General features: G+C 43.4%; 1 protein-coding gene across 1 annotated transcript; it reads right to left on the reverse strand.

Moving 5' to 3' along the window:
- Window positions 1-1,312: 1,312 nt before the first annotated feature.
- LOC142347974 (uncharacterized) lies at window positions 1,313-16,555 on the reverse strand. The gene is made up of 3 exons (XM_075399141.1): window positions 16,338-16,555; window positions 16,035-16,220; window positions 1,313-1,382 (listed from the first exon to the last, which is right to left on the reverse strand). The coding sequence occupies exons 1-3, from the start codon at window positions 16,553-16,555 to the stop codon at window positions 1,313-1,315; spliced, it is 474 nt and encodes a 157-aa protein (XP_075255256.1).
- Window positions 16,556-27,723: the final 11,168 nt, after the last annotated feature.

Consider the following 27,723-nt stretch of genomic DNA (forward strand, 5'->3'; position numbering starts at 1 on the left):
AAACATTCTTGGTCTTGTATGGAGCAATCTTGAAGTATTATCGTTCGGAATTCTGGCGATAAATTTCGCCGACCATTACCTGTTAAACTTTTTTACCTCAACGAAGCTCAATCCTTCCCGCTGTTACCAATCCAATTAAAGCTTTTCCAAGTCAAGTTACAATCATGCAAATTTTAAATTATTATTAAGTAACTTTTACACTTCATCGTCTTCTAATCTATACTCTACTACTATATTCGCTGATTCATGGTACTCTGTTTTCACGGAAGCCCTATCTCATGTCTTATCTCGCAAAAGTTCCCACCGCTTGAGCTCCACGTTTGTCATTACGCAGTTTTAACCCCTGTTTTTACTCTTCACATACTATTCATCTTTAAAATATGCTAACAGCTATGAAAACAGCTATCAGAAAAGTAAAGATAAAATGGACTATTATCGGCTCGCTGCGGTACCGTGATCTACAGAAAAAACTTGCAGATTCTATAGAACTTGATAAGTGCTTATTCAATGAGAGATTGGAGTTACAAGATTCGATAGAGTGTTTTAAGTTTCTTAGAAGGCTCTGAATGACCCAGAATTACCCCCACCACGATGCATCTAGGCAACAAATCGTCCTCGTCTACTGTCGGCAAAGCAATTTTTTTCAATAAGTTTTCCGGCTCCGTCTATAGCGCCAATCAGCGTTACCAACCCTTTCGCACTGCAAATAATATTGTTCTAAGCGACATCATTTTCACTACTGCTCAAATTGAATCCCTACTTCGTCAAAATGAAAACTCCCTTTCAATGGCTCCTGATGGAATCCCAAGTTTCGTACTTCACCAGTCATGTGATGTAATAGCACCTCCAGTGTACCAGTTATTTACATGGATAAGCGAACAGAAAAATAGGCCAGAGGTCTGAAAAACATCATATGTAACTCCCATTCACAAGTCACAACTTTCAACTTTCAACACAAGTTTCAACTAGTGCTATCACCAATTATCGTCCGATTAGTATTTTATCTAAATTGTGACTAGTACTGGAACGCCTCTTTTTTGATAATGTGTATCGTAGGGTTTGCTCTTCTATTTCAACTCAAAATCATCTTTTATGCAATCCCGAAGCACCGTGACCCAGATGTTATCTTAATTGAACCATATTTACTCTTTACGTGATAATAATCTGCCAGTAGCTGCAAATTATTTTGACGTAAAGAAAGCGATTGATTCCGTTAAACGTAACCTACCATTGACGAAACCAGAAAAGTATAGTTTTGACATCGACTTTCTGACATTTATGGATTCTTATTTGTTCAACAGAAGACAATGTGTTAAACTGGATTCCCCTCATTCCTCGAGATTCCGGCAACCTCTGGTAATCCCAGGGCAGTGTACTTTGGCCTTTAATATTCACTCTGTTCATTAATGATATTGGCGACAAACTTGAAAGCAGCAACTACTTTCTTTATTGTGACGACTTGAAGATTCTTTCATCTGCCGAGCCAGAAATAATTCTGGATGATCTGGATGTCTTTTTAATTGGGCGTCTTCCAACAGTCTACCTTTCCACCCGTACAAGTGATCTGTACAGTCTCTGAATTATACATTTGGTTCGCCTTGTACGTTGGGTAACAACTTATTCACCTCGACGAGCCCAATCACCGACTTGGTTTTTATTTTTACATCAAATCTATCTAGGGAAACTCACATCAATGAAAAATTGACCAAATCATTTCATGTGCTTCATTTTCTTAGAAAAAATGTTCTTTTTAATGTCTCAGAGAAACGGAAGAATTTTTTCCATATTACAGTCATTCAGTCAACCCTATTATACGGAAGTCCTGCTTGGTCACACACAATCACTCAATTGCGACCGCTGGAAAGATTTCAGTGCTGTGTGGTGAAATGTATCAAAAGCGCAGATTGCCACAACGCGACACTCAAACAATTCAAACTACTCCCTGCATGCTTTCAACTAATTGAAACTGATCTCGTCTTTTTATGGAAACTGTGTAATGACAAACTTGATATAAAAGAACCCCCTCATTTTTAATTGTTTACCCACACGTTCATCAAGTCACTATACTTTTGACATTCCATCTAAAAGAAAATTTCAGAGTGGCAAAATTTCTTCAAGCGTGCTCCGAGGATTGCTAATGTTGACATGCCATTAACTTCACTTAGGACCGCTTTTTCTAAATATCTGAATGCTAAGTTGGATTATTTTTTATTGATAACACATGCACTTTGTACGTTAAATGTTTCTGTATATTTTATTGATCCTAACGTACCAGTTCGTTTTTCTTAAATCTGTACTTCTCGTATAGAGAATTGAGTCTTTTACTAATACTACTACAGATACGACACCTGAATTTCATTAAGAAACGAAGGCACTATTGCAAGACAATCAAACATGGAATTGAGACAAGAATATAATTGTCACAATCATTAAATTACATCAGCATCAAGTTATTAATTAAACACGAAACTTTTCGTGGACGAATTTGTTGAAGATTGATCTTGTTGAAGATTGAAGATTGTTTGTTGAAGATTGATCGTTTTGTAGTTGATCTAGCCATGTCTCTCAACAATACTACTACTACTAGTACTACTACTACTACTACTACTACTACTACTACTACTACTACTACTACTACTACTACTACTACTACTACTACTACTACTACTACTACTACTACTACTACTACTACTACTACTACTACTACTACTACTACTACTACTACTACTACTACTGTTTCAACACTTTAATTCCAAATATGAAATAAAGGCACGGTTGGCAACAAATACAAACAAAACAAGAAGAGTTATTTGTTTGGTTATTCTGTGAAGTGCTGTACGACGAAATTGTTGAAGGCATTCTTTGACCCGGTTGCTGCTTTCTCCTGCAATCTGGTGAACGATACTTTGTTTCGTGCACAGTCTCCTTCGATTTGACTCATCCACGTTTTCCGTTGCCCCCCAGGAGCGCGTCTAGCATGGACGTATTGATCGGGCGGGTCCCAATCGAAGGCACTGCGGGCTAATCTTCCTGGTTCCATTCTCTGGATGTGTCCGTACCATTTTATCCGTTTGAGCATGATCATCGTGGATAGTTGGGGCATTCGTGATCTTGACATAATTTCTTCGTTCGTTGCTTTCTCCAGATATGACACACGTAGAATTCTCCGAAGACAACCACAGTGGAAACTCTCAAGTTTTCTCTCCATTAATTTCGAAGGAGTCCAAGTCTCTGAGCTGTACAGCACGGCTGATAAAACGAGTGCTTTGTATAAATTGCACTTGAGGTGCACGCTGAGCTGCTTGCTCTTCCAGAGATTTTGGAAGTTAGCAAACCGTTGTCTACCTTCTGCAAGTTTGCAATTGACTTCCTGCAGGTCTCCATGCTTGAGGCGGACATATGATACGAGATACTTGAACGCTTCTATGTTTTCAAACTCGTTTCCGAGAACATCTTGTACTTTGCAGGAAAACACGCGTGTGGCAACTGCTTTAGGTTTGCCACAGTACCTCGATTGGTGAACTTTTCGGCCATTGACTGTTTTGAACTTTCTTTCACACTTGTCACAGGTAAGGCTCGGCTCTAGTTGCTCGAACTTTGACTTGTCGACGACATTCTTTGACAAACCGGCTTTGCAGAATCTTGTTTGGTGCACTTTGCGTCCGGTAACTGTACTGAATTGCCGCTGACAATTCTGACAATTCTGACATCTTAAAGACTCTTGGTCAGCCACCACTGACCGACTCTCATTTTCTAGCGACTCTGAATCTGCTACCGCAGATTGTTGTTGTGAAGCTACCAACGCTGGCTTAGCCACCGCTAAGCTTTTCAATCTTAGCTTCCGGCCATCTTGTGTTTCGAACCAGCCCGCTTTCTTTTTCGTTCCCAGCAGCACCTCCGTGCTGATGGTTAGTCGTGACTGGCTAGATGTCTCTGCCAGGAGTCCTAGTTTGCCTTTATGTGTTCCAGTGAGTATCTCCACGTTCTGTTGGATACTAGGCACTGCAACAACATTTGGGCTGTTGTTCTACTACTACTACTACTACTACTACTACTACTACTACTACTACTACTACTACTACTACTACTACTACTACTACTACTACTACTACTACTACTACTACTACTACTACTACTACTACTACTACTACTACTACTACTACTACTACTACTACTACTACTACTACTACTACTACTACTACTACTACTACTACTACTACTACTACTACTACTACTACTACTACTACTACTACTACTACTACTACTACTACTACTACTACTACTACTACTACTACTACTACTACTACTACTACTACTACTACTACTACTACTACTACTACTACTACTACTACTACTACTACTACTACTACTACTACTACTACTACTACTACTACTACTACTACTACTACTACTACTACTACTACTATTACTACTACTACTACTGTTTCAACACTTTAATTCCAAATATGAAATAAAGGCACGGTTGGCAACAAATACAAACAAAACAAGAAGAGTTATTTGTTTGGTTATTCTGTGAAGTGCTGTACGACGAAATTGTTGAAGGCATTCTTTGACCCGGTTGCTGCTTTCTCCTGCAATCTGGTGAACGATACTTTGTTTCGTACACAGTCTCCTTCGATTTGACTCATCCACTTTTTCCGTTGCCCCCCAGGAGCGCGTCTAGCATGAACGTATTGATCGGGCGGGTCCCAATCGAAGGCACTGCGGGCTAATCTTCCTGGTTCCATTCTCTGGATGTGTCCGTACCATTTTATCCGTTTGAGCATGATCATCGTGGATAGTTGGGGCATTCGTGATCTTGACATAATTTCTTCGTTCGTTGCTTCCTCCAGATATGACACACGTAGAATTCTCCGAAGACAACCACAGTGGAAACTCTCAAGTTTTCTCTCCATTAATTTCGAAAGAGTCCAAGTCTCTGAGCTGTACAGCACGGCTGATAAAACGAGTGCTTTGTACAAATTGCACTTGAGGTGCACGCTGAGCTGCTTGCTCTTCCAGAGATTTTGGAAGTTAGCAAACCGTTGTCTACCTTCTGCAAGTTTGCAATTGACTTCCTGCAGGTCTCCATGCTTGAGGTTGACATATGATCCGAGATACTTGAACGCTTCTATGTTTTCAAACTCGTTTCCGAGAACATCTTGTACTTTGCAGGAAAACACGCGTGTGGCAACTGCTTTAGGTTTGCCACAGTATCTCGATTGGTGAACTTTTCGGCCATTGACTGTTTTGAACTTTCTTTCACACTTGTCACAGGTAAGGCTCGCCTCTAGTTGCTCGAACTTTGACTTGTCGACGACATTCTTTGACAAACCGGCTTTGCAGAATCTTGTTTGGTGCACTTTGCGTCCGGTACTACTACTACTACTACTACTACTACTACTACTACTACTACTACTACTACTACTACTACTACTACTACTACTACTACTACTACTACTACTACTACTACTACTACTACTACTACTACTACTACTACTACTACTACTACTGTTTTCAACACTTTAATGCCAAATATGAAATAAAGGCAGGGTTGGCAACAAATACAAACAAAACAAGAAGAGTTATTTTGTTTGGTTATTCTGTGAAGTGCTGTACGACGAAATTGTTGAAGGCATTCTTTGACCCGGTTGCTGCTTTCTCCTGCAATCTGGTGAACAATACTTTGTTTCGTACACAGTCTCCTTCGATTTGACTCATCCACGTTTTCCGTTGCCCCCCAGGAGCGCGTCTAGCATGGACGTATTGATCGGGCGGGTCCCCAATCGAAGGCACTGCGGGCTAATCTTCCTGATTCCATTCTCTGGATGTGTCCGTACCATTTTATCCGTTTGAGCATGATCATCGTGGATAGTTGGGGCATTCGTGATCTTGACATAATTTCTTCGTTCGTTGCTTTCTCCAGATATGACACACATAGAATTCTCCGAAGACAACCACAGTGGAAACTCTCAAGTTTTCTCTCCATTAATTTCGAAGGAGTCCAAGTCTCTGAGCTGTACAGCACTACTACTACTACTACTACTACCACTACTACTACTACTACTACTACTACTACTACTACTACTACTACTACTACTACTACTACTACTACTACTACCACTACTACTACTACTACTACTACTACTACTACTACTACTACTACTACTACTACTACTACTACTACTACTACTACTACTACTACTACTACTACTACTACTACTACTACTACTATACTACTACTGTTTCAACAATTTAATTCCAAATATGAAATAAAGGCACGGTTGGCAACAAATACAAATACAAATACAAATACAAACAAAACAAGAAGAGTTATTTGTTTGGTTATTCTGTGAAGTGCTGTACGACGAAATTGTTGAAGGCATTCTTTGACCCGGTTGCTGCTTTCTCCTGCAATCTGGTGAACGATACTTTGTTTCGTACACAGTCTCCTTCGATTTGACTCATCCACGTTTTCCGTTGCCCCCCAGGAGCGCGTCTGGCATGGGCGTATTGATCGGGCGGGTCCCAATCGAAGGCACTGCGGGCTAATCTTCCTGGTTCCATTCTCTGGATGTGACCGTACCATTTTATCCGTTTGAGCATGATCATCGTGGATAGTTTGGGGCATTCGCGATCTTGACATAATTTCATCGTTCGTTGCTTTCTCCAGATATGACACACGTAGAATTCTCCGAAGACAACCACAGTGGAAACTCTCAAGTTTTCTCTCCATTAATTTCGAAAGAGTCCAAGTCTCTGAGCTGTACAGCACGGCTGATAAAACGAGTGCTTTGTACAAATTGCACCTGAGGTGCACGCTGAGCTGCTTGCTCTTCCAGAGATTTTGGAAATTAGCAAACCGTTGTCTACCTTCTGCAAGTTTGCAATTGACTTCCTGGAGGTCTCCATGCTTGAGGCTGACATATGATCCGAGATACTTGAACGCTTCTATGTTTTCAAACTCGTTTCCGATAACATCTTGTACTTTGCAGGAAAACACGCGTGTGGCAGCTGCTTTAGGTTTGCCACAGTATCTCGATTGGTGAACTTTTCGGCCATTGACTGTTTTGAACTTCCTTTCACACTTGTCACAGGTGAGGCTCGCCTCTAGTTGCTCGAACTTTGACTTGTCGACGACATTCTTTGACAAACCGGCTTTGCAGAATCTTGTTTGGTGCACTTTGCGTCCGGTAACTGTACTGAATTGCCGCTGACAGTTCTGACATCTTAAAGACTCTTGATCAGCCACCGCTGACCCACTCTCATTTTCTAGCGACTCTAAATCCGCTACTGCAGATTGTTGTTGTGAAGCTACCAACGCTGGCTTAGCCTCCGCTAAGCTTTTCAATCTGAGCTTCCGGCCATCTTGTGTTTCGAACCAGCCCGCTTTCTTTTTCGTTCCCAGCAGCACCTCCGTGCCGATGGTTAGTCGTGACTGGCTAGATGTCTCTGCCAGGAGTCCTAGTTTGCCTTTATGTGTTCCAGTGAGTATCTCCACGTTCTGTTGGATACTAGGCACTGCAACAACATTTGGGCTGTCGCATTTTACGCCCATATTCTTTGTTACTAGTACTACTACTACTACTACTACTACTACTACTACTACTACTACTACTACTACTACTACTACTACTACTACTACTACTACTACTACTACTACTACTACTACTACTACTACTACTACTACTACTACTACTACTACTACTACTACTACTACTACTACTGCTACTACTACTACTACTACTACTACTACTACTACTACTACTACTACTACTACTACTACTACTACTACTACTACTACTACTACTACTACTACTACTACTACTACTGCTACTACTACTACTACTACTACTACTACTACTACTACTACTACTGCTACTACTACTACTACTACTACTACTACTACTACTACTACTACTACTACTACTACTACTACTACTACTACTACTACTACTACTACTACTACCACTACTACTACTACTACTACTACTACTACTACTACTACTACTACTACTACTACTACTACTACTACTACTAACTACTACCACTACTACTACTACTACTACTACTACTACTACTACTACTACTACTGCTACTACTACTACTACTACTACTACTACTATACTGCTACTACTACTACTACTACTACTGCTACTACTACTACTACTACTACTACTACTACTACTACTACTACTACTACTGCTACTACTACTACTACTACTACTACTACTACTACTACTAATACTGTTTCAACACTTTAATTCCAAATATGAAATAAAGGCACGGTTGGCAACAAAAACAAACAAACAAACAAGAAGAGTTATTTGTTTGGTTATTCTGTGAAGTGCTGTACGACGAAATTGTTGAAGGCATTCTTTGACCCGGTTGCTGCTTTCTCCTGCAATCTGGTGAACGATACTTTGTTTCGTACACAGTCTCCTTCGATTTGACTCATCCACGTTTTCCGTTGCCCCCCAGGAGCGCGTCTAGCATGAACGTATTGATCGGGCGGGTCCCAATCGAAGGCACTGCGGGCTAATCTTCCTGGTTCCATTCTCTGGATGTGTCCGTACCATTTTATCCGTTTGAGCATGATCATCGTGGATAGTTGGGGCATTCGTGATCTTGACATAATTTCTTCGTTCGTTGCTTTCTCCAGATATGACACACGTAGAATTCTCCGAAGACAACCACAGTAGAAACTCTCAAGTTTTCTCTCCATTAATTTCGAAAGAGTCCAAGTCTCTGAGCTGTACAGCACGGCTGATAAAACGAGTGCTTTGTACAAATTGCACTTGAGGTGCACGCTGAGCTGCTTGCTCTTCCAGAGATTTTGGAAGTTAGCAAACCGTTGTCTACCTTCTGCAAGTTTGCAATTGACTTCCTGCAGGTCTCCATGCTTGAGGTTGACATATGATCCGAGATACTTGAACGCTTCTATGTTTTCAAACTCGTTTCCGAGAACATCTTGTACTTTGCAGGAAAACACGCGTGTGGCAACTGCTTTAGGTTTGCCACAGTATCTCGATTGGTGAACTTTTCGGCCATTGACTGTTTTGAACTTTCTTTCACACTTGTCACAGGTAAGGCTCGCCTCTAGTTGCTCGAACTTTGACTTGTCGACGACATTCTTTGACAAACCGGCTTTGCAGAATCTTGTTTGGTGCACTTTGCGTCCGGTACTACTACTACTACTACTACTACTACTACTACTACTACTACTACTACTACTACTACTACTACTACTACTACTACTACTACTACTACTACTACTACTACTACTACTACTACTACTACTACTACTACTACTACTACTACTACTACTACTACTAATGCCGCTCGAAAGTCTATGAAACAAAGGCTAATATCCAATTGAAACGCCATTGATTTCTCTATTATTTGACGCAGGGCAAAGAGTTGATCGGCGCATCCTCTGCTTTTTCTGAAGCCGCACTGCTCTTCCCTTAAGACGCGATCCACTGAATCTTTGCATCGATTGAGAATAACGGAAGCAAACACTTTGCCTGGTACTGACAATAGAGAGATCCCTCGGTGGTTCGAACACTCTGACCTCTTTCCTTTACTCTTGTATAATGGGACAATTTCTGCTACCTTCCAGTCATCGGGCAGAACTTCCGTCGACCAACACTTATCTATGATGTCCCAGAGCCACTCGACAATACCCTTGTGTGCTTTCAACATCTCACAGGAAATTTTATCGGGTCCACTTGCCTTGCCATTCTTACTACTACTACTACTAATAGTACTACTACTACTACTACTACTACTACTACTACTACTACTACTACTACTACTACTACTACTACTACTACTACTACTACTACTGTTTCAACACTTTAATTCCAAATATGAAATAAAGGCACGGTTGGCAACAAATACAAATACAAATACAAACAAAACAAGAAGAGTTATTTGTTTGGTTATTCTGTGAAGTGCTGTACGACGAAATTGTTGAAGGCATTCTTTGACCCGGTTGCTGCTTTCTCCTGCAATCTGGTGAACGATACTTTGTTTCGTACACAGTCTCCTTCGATTTGACTCATCCACGTTTTCCGTTGCCCCCCAGGAGCGCGTCTGGCATGGGCGTATTGATTGGGCGGGTCCCAATCGAAGGCACTGCGGGCTAATCTTCCTGGTTCCATTCTCTGGATGTGACCGTACCATTTTATCCGTTTGAGCATGATCATCGTGGATAGTTGGGGCATTCGCGATCTTGACATAATTTCATCGTTCGTTGCTTTCTCCAGATATGACACACGTAGAATTCTCCGAAGACAACCACAGTGGAAACTCTCAAGTTTTCTCTCCATTAATTTCGAAAGAGTCCAAGTCTCTGAGCTGTACAGCACGGCTGATAAAACGAGTGCTTTGTACAAATTGCACTTGAGGTGCACGCTGAGCTGCTTGCTCTTCCAGAGATTTTGGAAGTTAGCAAACCGTTGTCTACCTTCTGCAAGTTTGCAATTGACTTCCTGGAGGTCTACATGCTTGATGCTGACATATGATCCGAGATACTTGAACGCTTCTATGTTTTCAAACTCGTTTCCGATAACATCTTGTACTTTGCAGGAAAACACGCGTGTGGCAGCTGCTTTAGGTTTGCCACAGTATCTCGATTGGTGAACTTTTCGGCCATTGACTGTTTTGAACTTCCTTTCACACTTGTCACAGGTGAGGCTCGCCTCTAGTTGCTCGAACTTTGACTTGTCGACGACATTCTTTGACAAACCGGCTTTGCAGAATCTTGTTTGGTGCACTTTGCGTCCGGTAACTGTACTGAATTGCCGCTGACAGTTCTGACATCTTAAAGACTCTTGATCAGCCACCGCTGACCCACTCTCATTTTCTAGCGACTCTAAATCCGCTACTGCAGATTGTTGTTGTGAAGCTACCAACGCTGGCTTAGCCTCCGCTAAGCTTTTCAATCTGAGCTTCCGGCCATCTTGTGTTTCGAACCAGCCCGCTTTCTTTTTCGTTCCCAGCAGCACCTCCGTGCCGATGGTTAGTCGTGACTGGCTAGATGTCTCTGCCAGGAGTCCTAGTTTGCCTTTATGTGTTCCAGTGAGTATCTCCACGTTCTGTTGGATACTAGGCACTGCAACAACATTTGGGCTGTCGCATTTTACGCCCATATTCTTTGTTTTGGCCACATTAATCTTCAGACCAGCGGCTTCCGCTAGGGCCTCGATTCGATGTAGGTTCTCCTGCACCTCACTGTCTGAGACCCCCACGAGGGCAACATCATCAGCAAAATCTAAGTCAGCCACCAATCTCCCAATGTCTAATCCTCCATGCACCGAGTTAGCTAAAATGTAGTTGATGACAAGGCCGAATAGGATTGGGGACCACACATCACCCTGCCTAACGCCTGTTCTGACATCAAATAAGCGTCCCTTCTCACCTTCGGCTTTGACTCGACATTTGAATCCATCATAGCTGTTTCTTATGATGTTTATCACTTTTTGCGGCAGACCATAGTGTTTCATTATCTGGTACATCTGCTCACGATCGACAGAATCGAATGCCGCTCGAAAGTCTATGAAACAAAAGCTAATATCCAATTGAAACGCCATTGATTTCTCTGTTATTTGACGCAGGGCAAAGAGTTGATCGGCGCATCCTCTGCTTTTTCTGAAGCCGCACTGCTCTTCCCTTAAGACGCGATCCACTGAATCTTTGCATCGATTGAGAGTAACGGAAGCGAACACTTTGCCTGGTACTGACAATAGAGAGATCCCTCGGTGGTTCGAACACTCTGACCTCTTTCCTTTACTCTTGTATAATGGGACAATTTCTGCTACCTTCCAGTCATCGGGCAGAACTTCCGTCGACCAACATTTATCTATGATGTCCCAGAGCCACTCGACAATACCCTTGTGTGCTTTCAACATCTCACAGGAAATGTTATCGGGTCCACTTGCCTTGCCATTCTTCAACCTGCGGACAGCTTCAAGCACTTCTTCAAATCGAATTCGGCTCAGGTCAATCGGCAAGCTTTCAGCTGCTTCTTCGGGATCCAATCTCGTACTGCAACTGAATGTTGAGGGATTCAGGAGTTGACTAAAATGTTCCGTCCAGCGTTCAAGTCGTTCCTCTTTCGTCCGTAAGTTGACGCCAGTGCTTGAAACTAATTTGGTCAACTGGGGCCTCCAGTTTCGGCAAATCTGCTGTGATGCCCCAAAAACCTCCTTTAAGTTGCCTCTGTCCGCGAAGCTCTGCACTTCTTGGCCTTTGCGTTCAAGCCATGCCCGTTTGTCTGCACGTAGAGCTTTTCTGACTTCCTTACAGCAGTTTGTGAACTCTAACAGCGCCTCCGCGCTGCTGTGTTTCTTTAACTGTAGATCGGCTCGTTTCCGGATAAGTTCCAGAGAATCTGGAGAAATCCAAGGTTTGTTCACTCGCTTGTCCGGAAGGAGGCATTTCACTGCTGCTTGGTTCAGGGCTTTTCGAAAATTGTCCCAAGACTGCTCTGTATTCTCGAAATCGCCGCTCTTATCAAGATGTAACTTGACCTCCTGCGTGAATAAGTCACGCGTTGTTTCATCTTGCAGCTTTGCAGAACTGATTCTGGGCGTGAAGCATGACTTTTTAGACAAAAGTTTCATAGATACTTCCGCAATGACCAGTTCGTGATCGGTAATTGTGGTTTTCGCTCTTCTGGACCTCACATTCGTCAGACATCCTCTGTATCTCTCTGCAAACAGAATGTGATCCAGCATCTTTTTTCGACAACTCGGAAACTACTACTACTACTACTACTACTACTACTACTACTACTACTACTACTACTACTACTACTACTACTACTACTACTACTACTACTACTACTACTACTACTACTACTACTACTACTACTACTACTACTACTACTACTACTACTACTACTACTACTACTACTACTACTACTACTACTACTACTACTACTACTACTACTACTACTACTACTACTACTACTACTACTACTACTACTACTACTACTACTACTACTACTACTACTACTACTACTACTACTACTACTACTACTACTACTACTACTACTACTACTACTACTACTACTACTGTTTGAACACTTAAATTCCATAAAGAAATAAAGGAACAATGACAATAAGTACAATCAAGTTAATAGAATGCATATAAGTTCGAGCTTATCTGGGTTTATTTAATCCAGGAAATGCTGTTCGACAAAACTGTTGATGCGGGATATAGACTCTCTTTTCGCTTTCTGTCGTAAGGTGATGTAGCTCATGTTGTTCCTTGAGCAATCTTCTTCAAGTTGATCCATCCACGTCTTGCGTTGACCCCCTGGAGCTCGTTTAGCATATCGATATTTTTCTGTCGGCTCCCAGGTGAAGGCTCGGAGCGCTAGACGATCGTCATTCATCCTCAGGATATGGCCAAACCATTTCAACCGTTTAATCATGATCATTGAGGAAAGTGTCGACATACGTGATCTAGCCAGTACTTCTTCATTTGTCACCTTCTCCAGATATGAAAAACATAGTATCCTTCGCAGACAACTGGTGTGAAAGCTCTCAAGTTTCCGTTGCGTTGATTTATTCATGGTCCACGTTTCAGAGCTACATAAGACCACGGATAACACAAGAGCTCTGTATAACTTGCATTTGAGGGGAATACTAAGTTGTTTGCTCTTCCAAAGCTTCTGAAAGCTCGCAAATTGCTGTCTCCCTTCCGCCAGCTTGACACTGATTTACTTTAGGTCACCATGTTGCAAGCTCACGAAAGAACCAAGATACTTGAAAGCTTCTACATTTTCGAACTCCACTCCATCTCGATTGTGGACATTGCAGGAGAAAATGCGAGATCTTCCAGCCTTTTCTGTGCCGCATTATCGTGACTCGTGAATTCGTCGGCCTTTCATAGTTGCGAATTTCCTAGTGCACTTCTGACAAGTGAGGCTTTTCTCTAGCCCAACAAACTTTGACGCGCTGTCTTCGACCCTCTTCAAATTCTTAGACTTGCAGAATCTGGCTTCATGCACTTTGCAGCCTCTTGCAGTGTCGAAGCGACGTTTACAACCTGAACATACACAACTATCGTCATCAGAGACCACAGATGATCTTTTATTCGCCGTAGACACTAGATCAGCAGCCACTGACCTCTCGTCGCTGCTAACTGTCACAAGCTCAGCCTCCGCTGAACTCTTCAGTCTCAGTTTCTCACCAGCTAGTGTCTCGAACCAGCCCGCATTCTTCTTCTTGCCCACCAGCACCTCTCTGCCAATGAGTAGTCGGGATTGGTTTTCGGCCTCAATGAGAGTCCCAAAACGGCCTTTGCGGTTTCCTGTAAGAACTTCCACGTTCCTTTGAGCAATGGGTACACTGGCTCCGGGTTTTTCGCATTTAACACCCATATTCTTTGTCTTCCCAACATTGATCATTAGGCCAACAGCCTCCGCTAAAGATTCAATTCTATGTAGATTTGCTTGAATTTCGGAATCAGAGACGCCCAATAGGGCAACATCATCGGCGAAGTCAAGATCAGCAACACAGCGTCCAATGTCGATTCCTCCTTGAACAGAATTAGCCAACACATAGTTTATCACAAGGCCAAAGAGAATAGGCGACCATACATCACCCTGGCGAACACCAGTTTTTACGTCGAACATCTGGCTCTTCTCGCCCTCTGTCTTGACGCAGCACTTGAAGCCTTCGTAACTGTTGCGGATGACATTCACAACTTTTTGTGGGAGCCCGTAATGTTTCATTATTTTGTACATCATCTCGCGGTCCACCGAATCGAATGCAGCGCGGAAGTCAATGAAACAAAAACTGACGTCCAATTGGAAGGCCATGCATTTCGCTAGTATTTGCCTCAACGCAAACAATTGGTCAGTGCAGCCCCTGCTTTTTCGGAATCCGCATTGTTCTTCTCTGAGCACTTGATCAAGTGCATCTTTGCATCTATTCAGGATGATTGACGCAAAAACTTTTCCAGGTACCGAGAGCAGTGAGATTCCGCGATAGTTCCCACACTCAGATCTTTTTCCTTTGCTTTTGTATAGCGGGACAACTTCTGCTAACTTCCAGTCTTGTGGAAGATTTTCTTCAGTCCAGCACTTGTTGACAATGTACCAAAGCCATTCAGCGATTCCAATATGCGACTTTAGCATTTCGGCAGAAATATCGTCTGGTCCACTTGCTTTACCGTTTTTCAGTTTACGCACGGCATTTAGAACCTCATCAAACCGAATTGGACCTAGGTCTATTTCAAAACTCTCGAATAATTCCACTATGCTCAATACAGAATTGCCGCTTGTCGTGGTTGGATTTAACAGATGCTTAAAGTGCTCGGTCCAACGTTCCAACCTTTCTTCTTTTGTTTTCAGAGGCTCGCCTGTGGTTGAAACTAGTTTACTTATATGAGGACTCCACTTCCGGCATAACTGTTTTGACTCCTCAAACACTTCGTTCAGGTCACCTTTGTCTGAGTGATCTTGTATTGTTTCACTTTTGTCTTTCAGCCACTGTCTTTTGTCAGATCTTAACGCTTTTCGTACTTCTTTGCAGCAGTTAGAGAACACTAGCAGCGCCTCCGCGCTACTATGCTTCCTCAACTGTAACTCGGCCCGTTTCCTAACCAAAGCCAGCGTTTCAACTGTAATCCAGGGTTTGTGCACACGCTTTTCGGGGATGAGTAGTTTTGTTGCCGCTGCATTAAGGGCCGTTCGAAAATTTGCCCAAGATTGTTCTACGTCTTCAACAATATCGCTCTCATCAAGATAGCGTTTCACTTCTGCGCAGAAAGCTTCACGCGTGACTTCATCGCGCAACTTGGTAGAGCAGACTTTCGGTTGACTGCGTGGCTTATGTGCCACTACTTTGAATCGCACTTCGGCAATGACCATTTCGTAATCGGTGAGAGTGATCTTTCCCCTCCTTGTCCTAACGTTGTGCAAACAACTCCTGTGCCTCGAACCGAATAAGATATGATCTAACATCTTCTTTCGCATCTGTTGGTCAGGTGGGTTAAATGTATACCGGTGCACTAACCGGTGTCGAAACCAGGTTCCACCAATCAACAGGTCATGAGAGGCACAAAAGGACAACAATTTTTCTGAGTTATCATTCTCCTCGCCCATTCCAAAGGGGCCTCGGCAAGGCATGTTGACATCTGATTGTTGACCAGGTTCCGCATTGAAGTCTCCGACGAGGCAGACTCTCTCCCTTTGTTTGAAACTGGATACCAAGCTGCTCAACTGATTCCAAAAATTGTCTTTCGCTAAGTCGTCAGCTTCATTTGTGGGCGCATAACACACAATCACAACAAGGTTAGCTCGTCTCTGAGCTGCAAACTTCACATAAGCCATTCGCTCACTAACAGCAACTTGCTCAATTAAGCTACCGGCAAGTCTTTTCGTCACTGCAATACCAACTCTTCCTTGTCTCGCTTTTGCAGTCGATAGCCAGGAGTCCGTGAGGAAGAGCTTGTGGTCGCCAAGATCTATTTCCTGCTCCTCCAGTCTCGTTTCTTGCACTCCCAGAACGTCCAACTTGTACTTCTTCAGGTCCATTTTCAGGCTTTCCAGTGAACCTGATTGAGCCAGTGTCCTGACATTGAGGGTTCCAATTCTGAGATTATTTCACGAGAGATTCTTCGCACCCCTTACCCGGGACTCGGGGCCATTTGTGTTTGAACTCATTGCATTGGGTTTTAAGGCTAATATACAACTAGTCGCGCCACCAACTAGAGGACACTTGCCTCGTTAGCTCGGTGGTACTATGCATCTGCCCTGCGGGCAGCTGCTGCACCACTTACCCCAGGGGACACCGCGGGGAGGGGAGGTTGGATTTTGCCCCCCACTACTATTACTACTACTACTACTACTACTACTACTACTACTACTACTACTACTACTACTACTACTACTACTACTACTACTACTACTACTACTACTACTACTACTACTACTACTACTACTACTACTACTACTACTACTACTACTACTACTACTACTAATGCTGCTGCTGCTTCTGCTGCTACTACTACTACTACTACTACATTTCAACAGCCACGCAAATAGCCTGCGGAAAAAGGTTTCACCCTTGTCTATATGAAAATGAAGTTGAAACATACTTGTCATACTGAACACGACACGAATTATCCCTACAATACATTTATAATGCCCCATCTGCGGTACTGTGCCTGTGTTTGTGGAGGTCTTATTTACCGTCATTCGCAAGAATTGCATCCACCCATGGTTAATATATTACATGTTTATTTATTTGAGCGTGGTACTTGTGAATTTAAAGATACTTTGAAAACATAACGGGTTATGAAGAGGACGAAATTGTTAAAATAAATTAGCACGGATGGAAGAATTAGTGTCCACTGAAAAAAATCCTTAATTTGGTCATCACCAAATTCTGGTTCTATCACTGCGGTATATTATCCAATTCAAAAATAGTGTGTCAGTTTTGTTGATATATCTCAAAACCCGAGCTTTTTCTGACCAATAATCAAAGCCCGATAATAGTCGTGTCCAATAATCTCAATTGGAACAAAAACCTTGCTCTTCGGGCCAGCAAAACTGGTAGTTTTTGTTAAAAATTAAGCGGAGCCTCACAAAGAAGTTCACGATCGCGAAAAAGCTGAATGCCTACGTCGGGTCCAAAAAACTTTAATGCCAAAAACTAAAGAGTCTGAAACTCCTATCGCTGAGTCTCTATATTGAGATGCACGACATTCTGATGCTGCTTGACATTCTCAACTACTACAACGTACCTTTTGATAAAACAACACGCGATGCGTACAATAACACCAGGCAATTTCAAAGAAGGCCAGTTGCCACTTGTACAAACAAAACTGATGAAAACAGACAACAACTACCTCTTCCGGGACTGTCCAACATTAAACCAAGACGAGGCAAAGCGACTTTAACTGTCATTACCAAAATTTGTTCCTAAAGGAGTACAAATTTTGTTCCTATAGGAGCTCATTCATCGCCCTTCCTTCTGGAGTGCCAGATGTTCTGAATGTCCTATCAAAAAAAACTTCACTGCAAAGACTACAAAATACACTACTACTGTTTGAACACTTAAATTTCATAGAGAAATAAAGAAACAATGACAATAAGTACAAAGAAGTTGATAGAATGCATATAAGTTTGAGCTTATTTGCGTTTATTTAATCCAGGAAATGCTCTTCGACAAAACTGTTGAAGCGGAATTTAGACTCTCTTTTCGCTTTCTGTAGTAAGGTGATGTAGCTCATGTTGTTCCTTGAGCAATCTTCTTCAAGTTGGTCCAGTTACGTCTTGCATTGACCCCCTGGAGCTCGCTTAGCATAACGATATTTTTCTGTCGGCTCCCAGGTGAATTCTCGAAGCGCTAGACGATCGTCATTCATCCTCAGGAAATGGCCAAACCTTTTCAACCGTTTAATCATGATCATTGCAGAAAATGTCGACATACGTGATCTAGTCAGTACTTCTTCATTTGTCACCCTCTCCATATATGATAAACATAGTATCCTTCGCAGACAACTGGTGTGAAAGCTCTCAAGTTTCCGTTGCGTTGATTTATTCATGATCCACGTTTCAGAGCTACATAAGACCACGGATAACACAAGAGCCCTGTATAACTTGCATTTGAGGGGAATACTAAGTTGTTTGCTCTTCCAAAGCTTCTGAAAGCTCGCAAATTGCTGTCTCCCTTCCGCCAGCTTGACACTGATTTACTTTAGGTCACCATGTTGCAAGCTCACGAAAGAACCGAGATACTTGAAAGCTTCTACATTTTCGAACTCCACTCCATCTCGATCGTGGACATTGCAGGAGAAAATGCGAGATCTTCCAGCCTTTTCTCTGCGGCAGTATCGTGACTCGTTAATTTGTCGGTCTTTCACAGTCGCGAGTTTCCTAGTGCACTTCTGACAAGTGAGGCTTGTCTCTAGCCCAACAAACTTTGACGCGCTGTCTTCGACACTCTTCAAATTTTTAAACTTGCAGAATCTGGCTTCATGCACTTTGCAGCCTCTTGCAGTGTCGAAGCGACGTTTACAACCTGAACATACACAACTCTCGTCATCAGAGACCACAGATGATCTGTTACTCGCCGTACACACTAGATCAGCAACCACTGACCTCTCGTCGCTGCTAACTGTCACAAGCTCAGCCTCCGCTGAAATTTTCAATCTCAGTTTCTCGCCAGCTAGTGTCTCGAAGCAGCCCGCATTCTTCTTCTTGCCCACCAGCACCTCCCTGCCAATGAGTAGTCGGGATTGGTTTTCAGTCTCAATGAGAGTCCCATAACGGCCTTTGTGGTTTCCTGTAAGAACTTCCACGTTTGTTTGAGCAATGGGTACACTAGCTCCGGGTTTTTTTGCATTTAACACCCATATTCTTTGTCTTCCCAGCATTGATCGTTAGGCCAACAGCCTCGGCTGAAGATTCAATTTTGTGTAGATTTGCTTGAACTTCGGAATCAGAGACGCCCAATAGGGCAACATCATCGGCGAAATCAAGATCAGCAACACAGCGTCCAATGTCGATTCCTCCTTGAACTGAATTAGCCAAAACATAGTTTATCACAAGGCCAAAGAGAATAGGCAACCATACATCGCCCTGGCGAACGCCAGTTTTTACGTCGAACATCTGGCCCTTCTCGCCCTCTGCCTTGACGCAGCACTTGAAGCCTTCGTAACTGTTGCGGATAACATTCACAACTTTTTGCGGGAGCCCGTAATGTTTCATTGTTTTGTCCATCATCTCGCGGTCCACCGAATCGAATGCAGCGCGGAAATCAATGAAGCAAAAACTGACATCCAATTAGAATGCCATGCATTTCTCTAGTATTTGCCTCAAAGCAAACAATTGGTCAGTGCAGCCCCTGCTCTTTCGGAATCCGCATTGTTCTTCTCTTAGCACTTGATCAAGTGCATCTTTGCATCTATTCAGGATGATTGATGCAAAAACTTTTCCAGGTCCTAGAGCAGTGAAATTCCGCGATAGTTCCCACACTCAGATCTTTTTCCTCTGTTTTTGTATAGCGGGACAACTTCTGCTGTCTTCCAGTCCTGTGGAAATTTTTCCTCAGTCCAGCACTTGTTGACAATGTCCCACAGCCATTCAGTGATTCCATTATGCGACTTTAGCATTTCGGCAGAAATATCGTCTGGTCCACTTGCTTTGCCGTTTTTCAGTTTACGCACGGCATATAGAACTTCATCAAACCGAATTGGACCTAGGTCTATTTCAAGACTCTCGGATGCTTCGACTATGCTGAATACAGAATTGCCGCTTGTCGTGGCTGGATTTAACAGATGCTTAAATTGATCGGTCCAACTTTCCAAACTTTCTTCTTTTGTTTTCAGAGGCTCGCCTGTGGTTAAAACTAATTTAGTTATATGAGGACTCCACTTCCGGCATAACTGTTTTGACTCCCCGAACACTTCTTTCAGGTCTACTTTGTCTGAATGATCTTGTATTGTTTCACCTTTGTCTTTCAGCCACTGTCTTCTGTCAGATCTTAACGCTTTTCGTACTTCTTTGCAGCAGTTAGAGAACACTAGCAGCGCCTCCGCGCTACTATGCTTCCTCAACTGTAACTCGGCTCGTTCCCTAATCAAAGCCAGCGTTTCAACTGTAATCCAGAGTTTGTGCACCCGCTTTTCGGGGATGAGTGTTTTTGTTGCCGCTGCATTAATAGCCGTTCGAAAATTTGCCCAAGATTATTCTACGCCTTCAACAATATCGCTCTAATCAAGATAGCATTTCACTTCTGCGCAGAAGGCTTCACGCGTGACTTCATCGCGCAACTTGGCAGAGCAGACTTTCGGTTGACTGCGTGGCTTATGTGCCACTACTTTGAATCGCACTTCAGCACTGACCATTTCGTGATCGGTGAGAGTGATCTTTCCACTCCTTGTCCTAACGTTGTGCAAACAACTCCTGTGCCTCGAAACGAATAAGATATGATCTAACATCTTCTTTCGCATCTGTTGGTCAAGTGGGTTAAATTTTCCACCAATCAACAGTTCTTGAGAGACACAAAAGGACAACAATTTTTCTGAGTTATCATTCTCCTCGCCCATTCCAAAGGGGCCTCGGCAAGGCATGTTGACATCAGATTGTTGACCAGGTTCTGCATTAAAGTCTCCGACGAGGCAGACTCCCTCCCTTTGTTTGAAACTGGATACCAAGCTGCTCAACTGATTCCATAAATTGTCTTTCGCTAAGTCGTCAGCTTCATTTGTGGGTGCATAACACACAATGACAACAAGGTTAGTTCGTCTCTGAGCTGCAAACTTCACATAAGCCACTCGCTCACTAACACCAACTTTTTCAATTATGCTACGGGCAACTCTTTTCGTCACTGCAATACGAACTCCTCCTTGTCTCGCTTTTGCGGTTGATAGCCAGGAGTCAATGAGGATGAGCTTGTGGTCGCAGATATCTATTTCCTGCTCCTCCAGTCTTGTTTTCTGCACTCCCAGAACGTCTAAATTGTACTTCTTCAGGTCCATTTTCAGGCTTTCTAGTGAACCTGATTGAGCCAGTGTCCTGACATTGAGGTTTCCAATTCTGAGATGGCTATTCCAGAGATTCTTCGCACCCCTTACCCGGGACTCGGGGCCATTTTTGTTTGCACTCATTGCATTGGGTTTTCAGGCTAATATACAACTAGTCGCGCCATATACTAGAGGATCCTTGCCTCGTTAGCTCGGTGGTACTATGCATCTGCTGCACCACTTACCCCAGGGCACACCGCGGGGAGGAGAGCTTGCATTTTGCCCCCCACTACTACTTTTACTACTACTACTACTACTACTACTACTACTACTACTACTACTACTACTACTACTATTACTACTACTACTACTACTACTACTACTACTACTACTACTACTACTACTACTACTACTACTAATACTACTACTACTACTACTACTACTACTACTACTACTACTACTACTACTACTACTACTACTACTACTACTACTACTACTACTACTACTACTACTACTACTACTACTACTACTACTACTACTACTACTACTGTTTCAACACTTTAATTCCAAATATGAAATAAAGGCACGGTTGGCAACAAATACAAACAAAACAAGAAGAGTTATTTGTTTGGTTATTCTGTGAAAGGCTGTACGACGAAATTGTTGAAGGCATTCTTTGACCCGGTTGCTGCTTTCTCCTGCAATCTGGTGAACGATACTTTGTTTCGTACACAGTCTCCTTCGATTTGACTCATCCACGTTTTCCGTTGCCCACCAGGAGCGCGTCTAGCATGGACGTATTGATCGGGCGGGTCCCAATCGAAGGCACTGCGGGCTAATCTTCCTGGTTCCATTCTCTGGATGTGTCCGTACCATTTTATCCGTTTGAGCATGATCATCGTGGATAGTTGGGGCATTCGTGATCTTGACATAATTTCTTCGTTCGTTGCTTTCTCCAGGTATGACACACGTAGAATTCTCCGAAGACAACCACAGTGGAAACTCTCAAGTTTTCTCTCCATTAATTTCTAAAGAGTCCAAGTCTCTGAGCTGTACAGCACGGCTGATAAAACGAGTGCTTTGTACAAATTGCACTTGAGGTGCACGCTGAGCTGCTTGCTCTTCCAGAGATTTTGGAAGTTAGCAAACCGTTGTCTACCTTCTGCAAGTTTGCAATTGACTTCCTGCAGGTCTCCATGCTTGAGGTTGACATATGATCCGAGATACCTGAACGCTTCTATGTTTTCAAACTCGTTTCCGAGAACATCTTGTACTTTGCAGGAAAACACGCGTGTGGCAACTGCTTTAGGTTTGCCACAGTATCTCGATTGGTGAACTTTTCGGCCATTGACTGTTTTGAACCTTCTTTCACACTTGTCACAGGTAAGGCTCGCCTCTAGTTGCTCGAACTTTGAATTGTCGACGACATTCTTTGACAAACCGGCTTTGCAGAATCTTGTTTGGTGCACTTTGCGTCCGGTAACTGTACTGAATTGCCGCTGACAATTCTGACATCTTAAAGACTCTTGGCCAGCCACCACTCACCGACTCTCATTTTCTAGCGACTCTGAATCTGCAACCGCAGATTGTTGTTGTGAAGCTACCAACGCTGGCTTAGCCACCGCTAAGCTTTTCAATCTTAGCTTCCGGCCATCTTGTGTTTCGAACCAGCCAGCTTTCTTTTTCGTTCCCAGCAGCACCTCCGTGCTGATGGTTAGTCGTGTCTGGCTAGATGTCTCTGCCAGGAGTCCTAGTTTGCCTTTATGTGTTCCAGTGAGTATCTCCACGTTCTGTTGGATACTAGGCACTGCAACAACATTTGGGCTGTCGCAATTTACGCCCATATTCTTTGTTTTGGCCACATTAATCTTCAGACCAGCGGCTTCCGCAAGGGCCTCGATTCGATGTAAGTTTTCTTGCACCTCACTGTCTGAGACACCCACGAGAGCAACATCATCAGCAAAATCTAAGTCAGCCACCAATCTCCCAATGTCTAATCCTCCATGCACCGAGTTAGCCCAAATGTAGTTGATGACAAGGCCGAATAGGATTGGGGACCACACATCACCCTGCCTAACGCCCGTTCTGACATCAAATAAGCGTCCCTTCTCACCTTCGGCTTTGACTCGACATTTGAATCCATCATAGCTGTTTCTTATAATGTTTATCACTTTTTGCGGAAGACCATAGTGTTTCATTATCTGGTACATCTGCTCACGATCGACAGAATCGAATGCCGCTCGAAAGTCTATGAAACAAAGGCTAATATCCAATTGAAACGCCATTGATTTCTCTATTATTTGACGCAGGGCAAAGAGTTGATCGGCGCATCCTCTGCTTTTTCTGAAGCCGCACTGCTCTTCCCTTAAGACGCGATCCACTGAATCTTTGCATCGATTGAGAATAACGGAAGCGAACACTTTGCCTGGTACTGACAATAGAGAGATCCCTCGGTGGTTCGAACGCTCTGACCTCTTTCCTTTACTCTTGTATAATGGGACAATTTCTGCTACCTTCCAGTCATCGGGCAGAACTTCCGTCAACCAACACTTATCTATGATGTCCCAGAGCCACTCGACAATACCCTTGTGTGCTTTCAACATCTCACAGGAAATGTTATCGGGTCCACTTGCCTTGCCATTCTTCAACCTGCGGACAGCTTCAAGCACTTCTTCAAATCGAATTGGGCTCAGGTCAATCGACAAGCTTTCAGCTGCTTCTTCGGGATCCAATCTCGTACTGCAACTGGATGTTGAGGGATTCAGGAGTTGACTAAAATGTTCCGTCCAGCGTTCAAGTCGTTCCTCTTTCGTCCGTAAGTTGACGCCAGTGCTTGAAACTAATTTGGTCAGCTGGGGACTCCAGTTTCGGCAAATCTGCTGTGATGCCCCAAAAACCTCCTTCAAGTTGCCTCTGTCCGCAAAGCTCTGCACTTCTTGGCCTTTGCTTTCAAGCCATGCCCGTTTGTCTGCACGTAGAGCTTTTCTGACTTCCTTACAGCAGTTTGTGAACTCTAACAACGCCACCGCGCTGCTGTGTTTCTTCAACTGTAGATCAGCTCGTTTCCGGATAAGTTCCAGAGAATCTGGAGAAATCCAAGGTTTGTTCACTCGCTTGTCCGGAAGGAGGCATTTCACTGCTGCTTGGTTCAGGGCTTTTCGAAAATTGTCCCAAGACTGCTCTGTAATCTCGAAATCGCCGCTCTTATCAAGATGTAACTTGACCTCCTGCGTGAATAAGTCACGCGTTGTTTCATCTTGCAGCTTTGCAGAACTGATTCTGGGCGTGAAACATGGCTTTTTAGACAAAAGTTTCATAGATACTTCCGCAATGACCAGTTCATGATCGGTAATTGTGGTTTTCCCTCTTCTGGTCCTCACATTCGTCAGACATCCTCTGTATCTCTCTGCAAACAGAATGTGATCCAGCAACTTTTTTCGACAACTCGGATCGGGAGGGTTGTAGGTGTACCGATGCACTTGTCGATGCTGGAACCATGTACCACCTACGAGCAATTTGTGTGAAGTGCAAAATGATAACAACTTTTCCGAGTTTTTTCTTCACCCATTCCAAACGGGCCTCTGCAGCTCATGGTGTCATTCAACTGGTGTCCAGGCTCTGCATTTAGGTCACCGATGACACAAATACGCTCCCTATGTTTGAAGCTGGAAACTAGGTCTGAAAGTTGACTCCAAAACAAATCCTTCTCTTGGAGACTAGCTTCATTCGTAGGTGCGTAGCAGACAACAACAGCTAGATTGGCTCTCCTCCGAGCCGCGAACTTGACGTAGCAAATACGTTCACTTAGAGCCACTTGTTCTACGATGCTGTTTATCAATGACTTCTTTACAGCAACGCCCACTCCTCCTTGTCTCGACTTTACACCAGACAACCACGAGTCAGACAAGTAGAGCTTGTGGTCTCCGAGATCAATTTCTTGCTCCTGCAATCTCGTCTCCTGCACTCCCAGAATATCCAACTTGTATTGCGCCAGATCCATTTTCAAAGCCTCTAAAGATCCGGCTTGGGTCAGTGTTCTGACGTTTAAAGTTGCAATTCTGAATTGGTTCCTCGGGAGATTCTTAGCACCCCTTACCCGGGACTCGGGGCCATGGTTGAATGTACTCATTGCTTTGGTGTTTGAAGGCTGAGATACGACTAGTTGCGCCACAAACTAGAAGACCAGTGCCTCGTTAGCTCGACCATGTGAGCGGAGAGCCGCAGCACATGACCTACCCCCAGGGGACACCACGTGGAGGTGAAGTTGGATTTTGTCCCCCTCTACTACCACTACTACTACTACTACTACTACTACTACTACTACTACTACTACTACTACTACTACTACTACTACTGCTACTACTACTACTACTACTACTACTACTACTACTACTACTACTACTACTACTACTACTACTACTACTACTACTACTACTACTACTATTACTACTACTACTGCTACTACTACTACTACTACTACTACTACTACTACTACTACTACTACTACTACTACTACTACTACTACTACTACTAATACTACTACTACTACTACAACTACTACTACTACTACTACTACTACTACTACTACTACTACTACTACTACTACTACTACTACTACTACTACTGCTACTACTACTACTGTTTCAACACTTTAATTCCAAATATGAAATAAAGGCACGGTTGGCAACAAATACAAATACAAATACAAATACAAACAAAACAAGAAGAGTTATTTGTTTGGTTATTCTGTGAAGTGCTGTACGACGAAATTGTTGAAGGCACTCTTTGACCCGGTTGCTGCTTTCTCCTGCAATCTGGTGAACGATACTTTGTTTCGTACGCAGTCTCCTTCGATTTGACTCATCCACGTTTTCCGTTGCCCCCCAGGAGCGCGTCTGGCATGGGCGTATTGATCGGGCGGGTCCCAATCGAAGGCACTGCGGGCTAATCTTCCTGGTTCCATTCTCTGGATGTGATCGTACCATTTTATCCGTTTGAGCATGATCATCGTGGATATTTGGGGCATTCGCGTTCTTGACATAATTTCATCGTTCGTTGCTTTCTCCAGATATGACACACGTAGAATTCTCCGAAGACAACCACAGTGGAAACTCTCAAGTTTTCTCTCCATTAATTTCGAAAGAGTCCAAGTCTCTGAGCTGTACAGCACGGCTGATAAAACGAGTGCTTTGTACAAATTGCACTTGAGGTGCACGCTGAGCTGCTTGCTCTTCCAGAGATTTTGGAAGTTAGCAAACCGTTGTCTACCTTCTGCAAGTTTGCAATTGACTTCCTGGAGGTCTCCATGCTTGAGGTTGACATATGATCCGAGATACTTGAACGCTTCTATGTTTTCAAACTCGTTTCCGATAACATCTTGTACTTTGCAGGAAAACACGCGTGTGGCAGCTGCTTTAGGTTTGCCACAGTATCTCGATTGGTGAACTTTTCGGCCATTGACTGTTTTGAACTTCCTTTCACACTTGTCACAGGTGAGGCTCGCCTCTAGTTGCTCGAACTTTGACTTGTCGACGACATTCTTTGACAAACCGGCTTTGCAGAATCTTGTTTGGTGCACTTTGCGTCCGGTAACTGTACTGAATTGCCGCTGACAGTTCTGACATCTTAAAGACTCTTGATCAGCCACCGCTGACCCACTCTCATTTTCTAGCGACTCTAAATCCGCTACTGCAGATTGTTGTTGTGAAGCTACCAACGCTGGCTTAGCCTCCGCTAAGCTTTTCAATCTGAGCTTCCGGCCATCTTGTGTTTCGAACCAGCCCGCTTTCTTTTTCGTTCCCAGCAGCACCTCCGTGCCGATGGTTAGTCGTGACTGGCTAGATGTCTCTGCCAGGGGTCCTAGTTTGCCTTTATGTGTTCCAGTGAGTATCTCCACGTTCTGTTGGATACTAGGCACTGCAACAACATTTGGGCTGTCGCATTTTACGCCCATATTCTTTGTTTTGGCCACATTAATCTTCAGACCAGCGGCTTCCGCTAGGGCCTCGATTCGATGTAGGTTTTCTTGCACCTCACTGTCTGAGACCCCCACGAGAGCAACATCATCAGCAAAATCTAAGTCAGCCACCAATCTCCCAATGTCTAATCCTCCATGCACCGAGTTAGCTAAAATGTAGTTGATGACAAGGCCGAATAGGATTGGGGACCACACATCACCCTGCCTAACGCCTGTTCTGACATCAAATAAGCGTCCCTTCTCACCTTCGGCTT

Source organism: Convolutriloba macropyga, chromosome 10 (genome assembly GCF_964194025.1).
Source record: "Convolutriloba macropyga chromosome 10, txConMacr16.3, whole genome shotgun sequence".
In the NCBI taxonomy this organism is placed as follows: Eukaryota; Metazoa; Xenacoelomorpha; order Acoela; family Convolutidae; genus Convolutriloba; species Convolutriloba macropyga.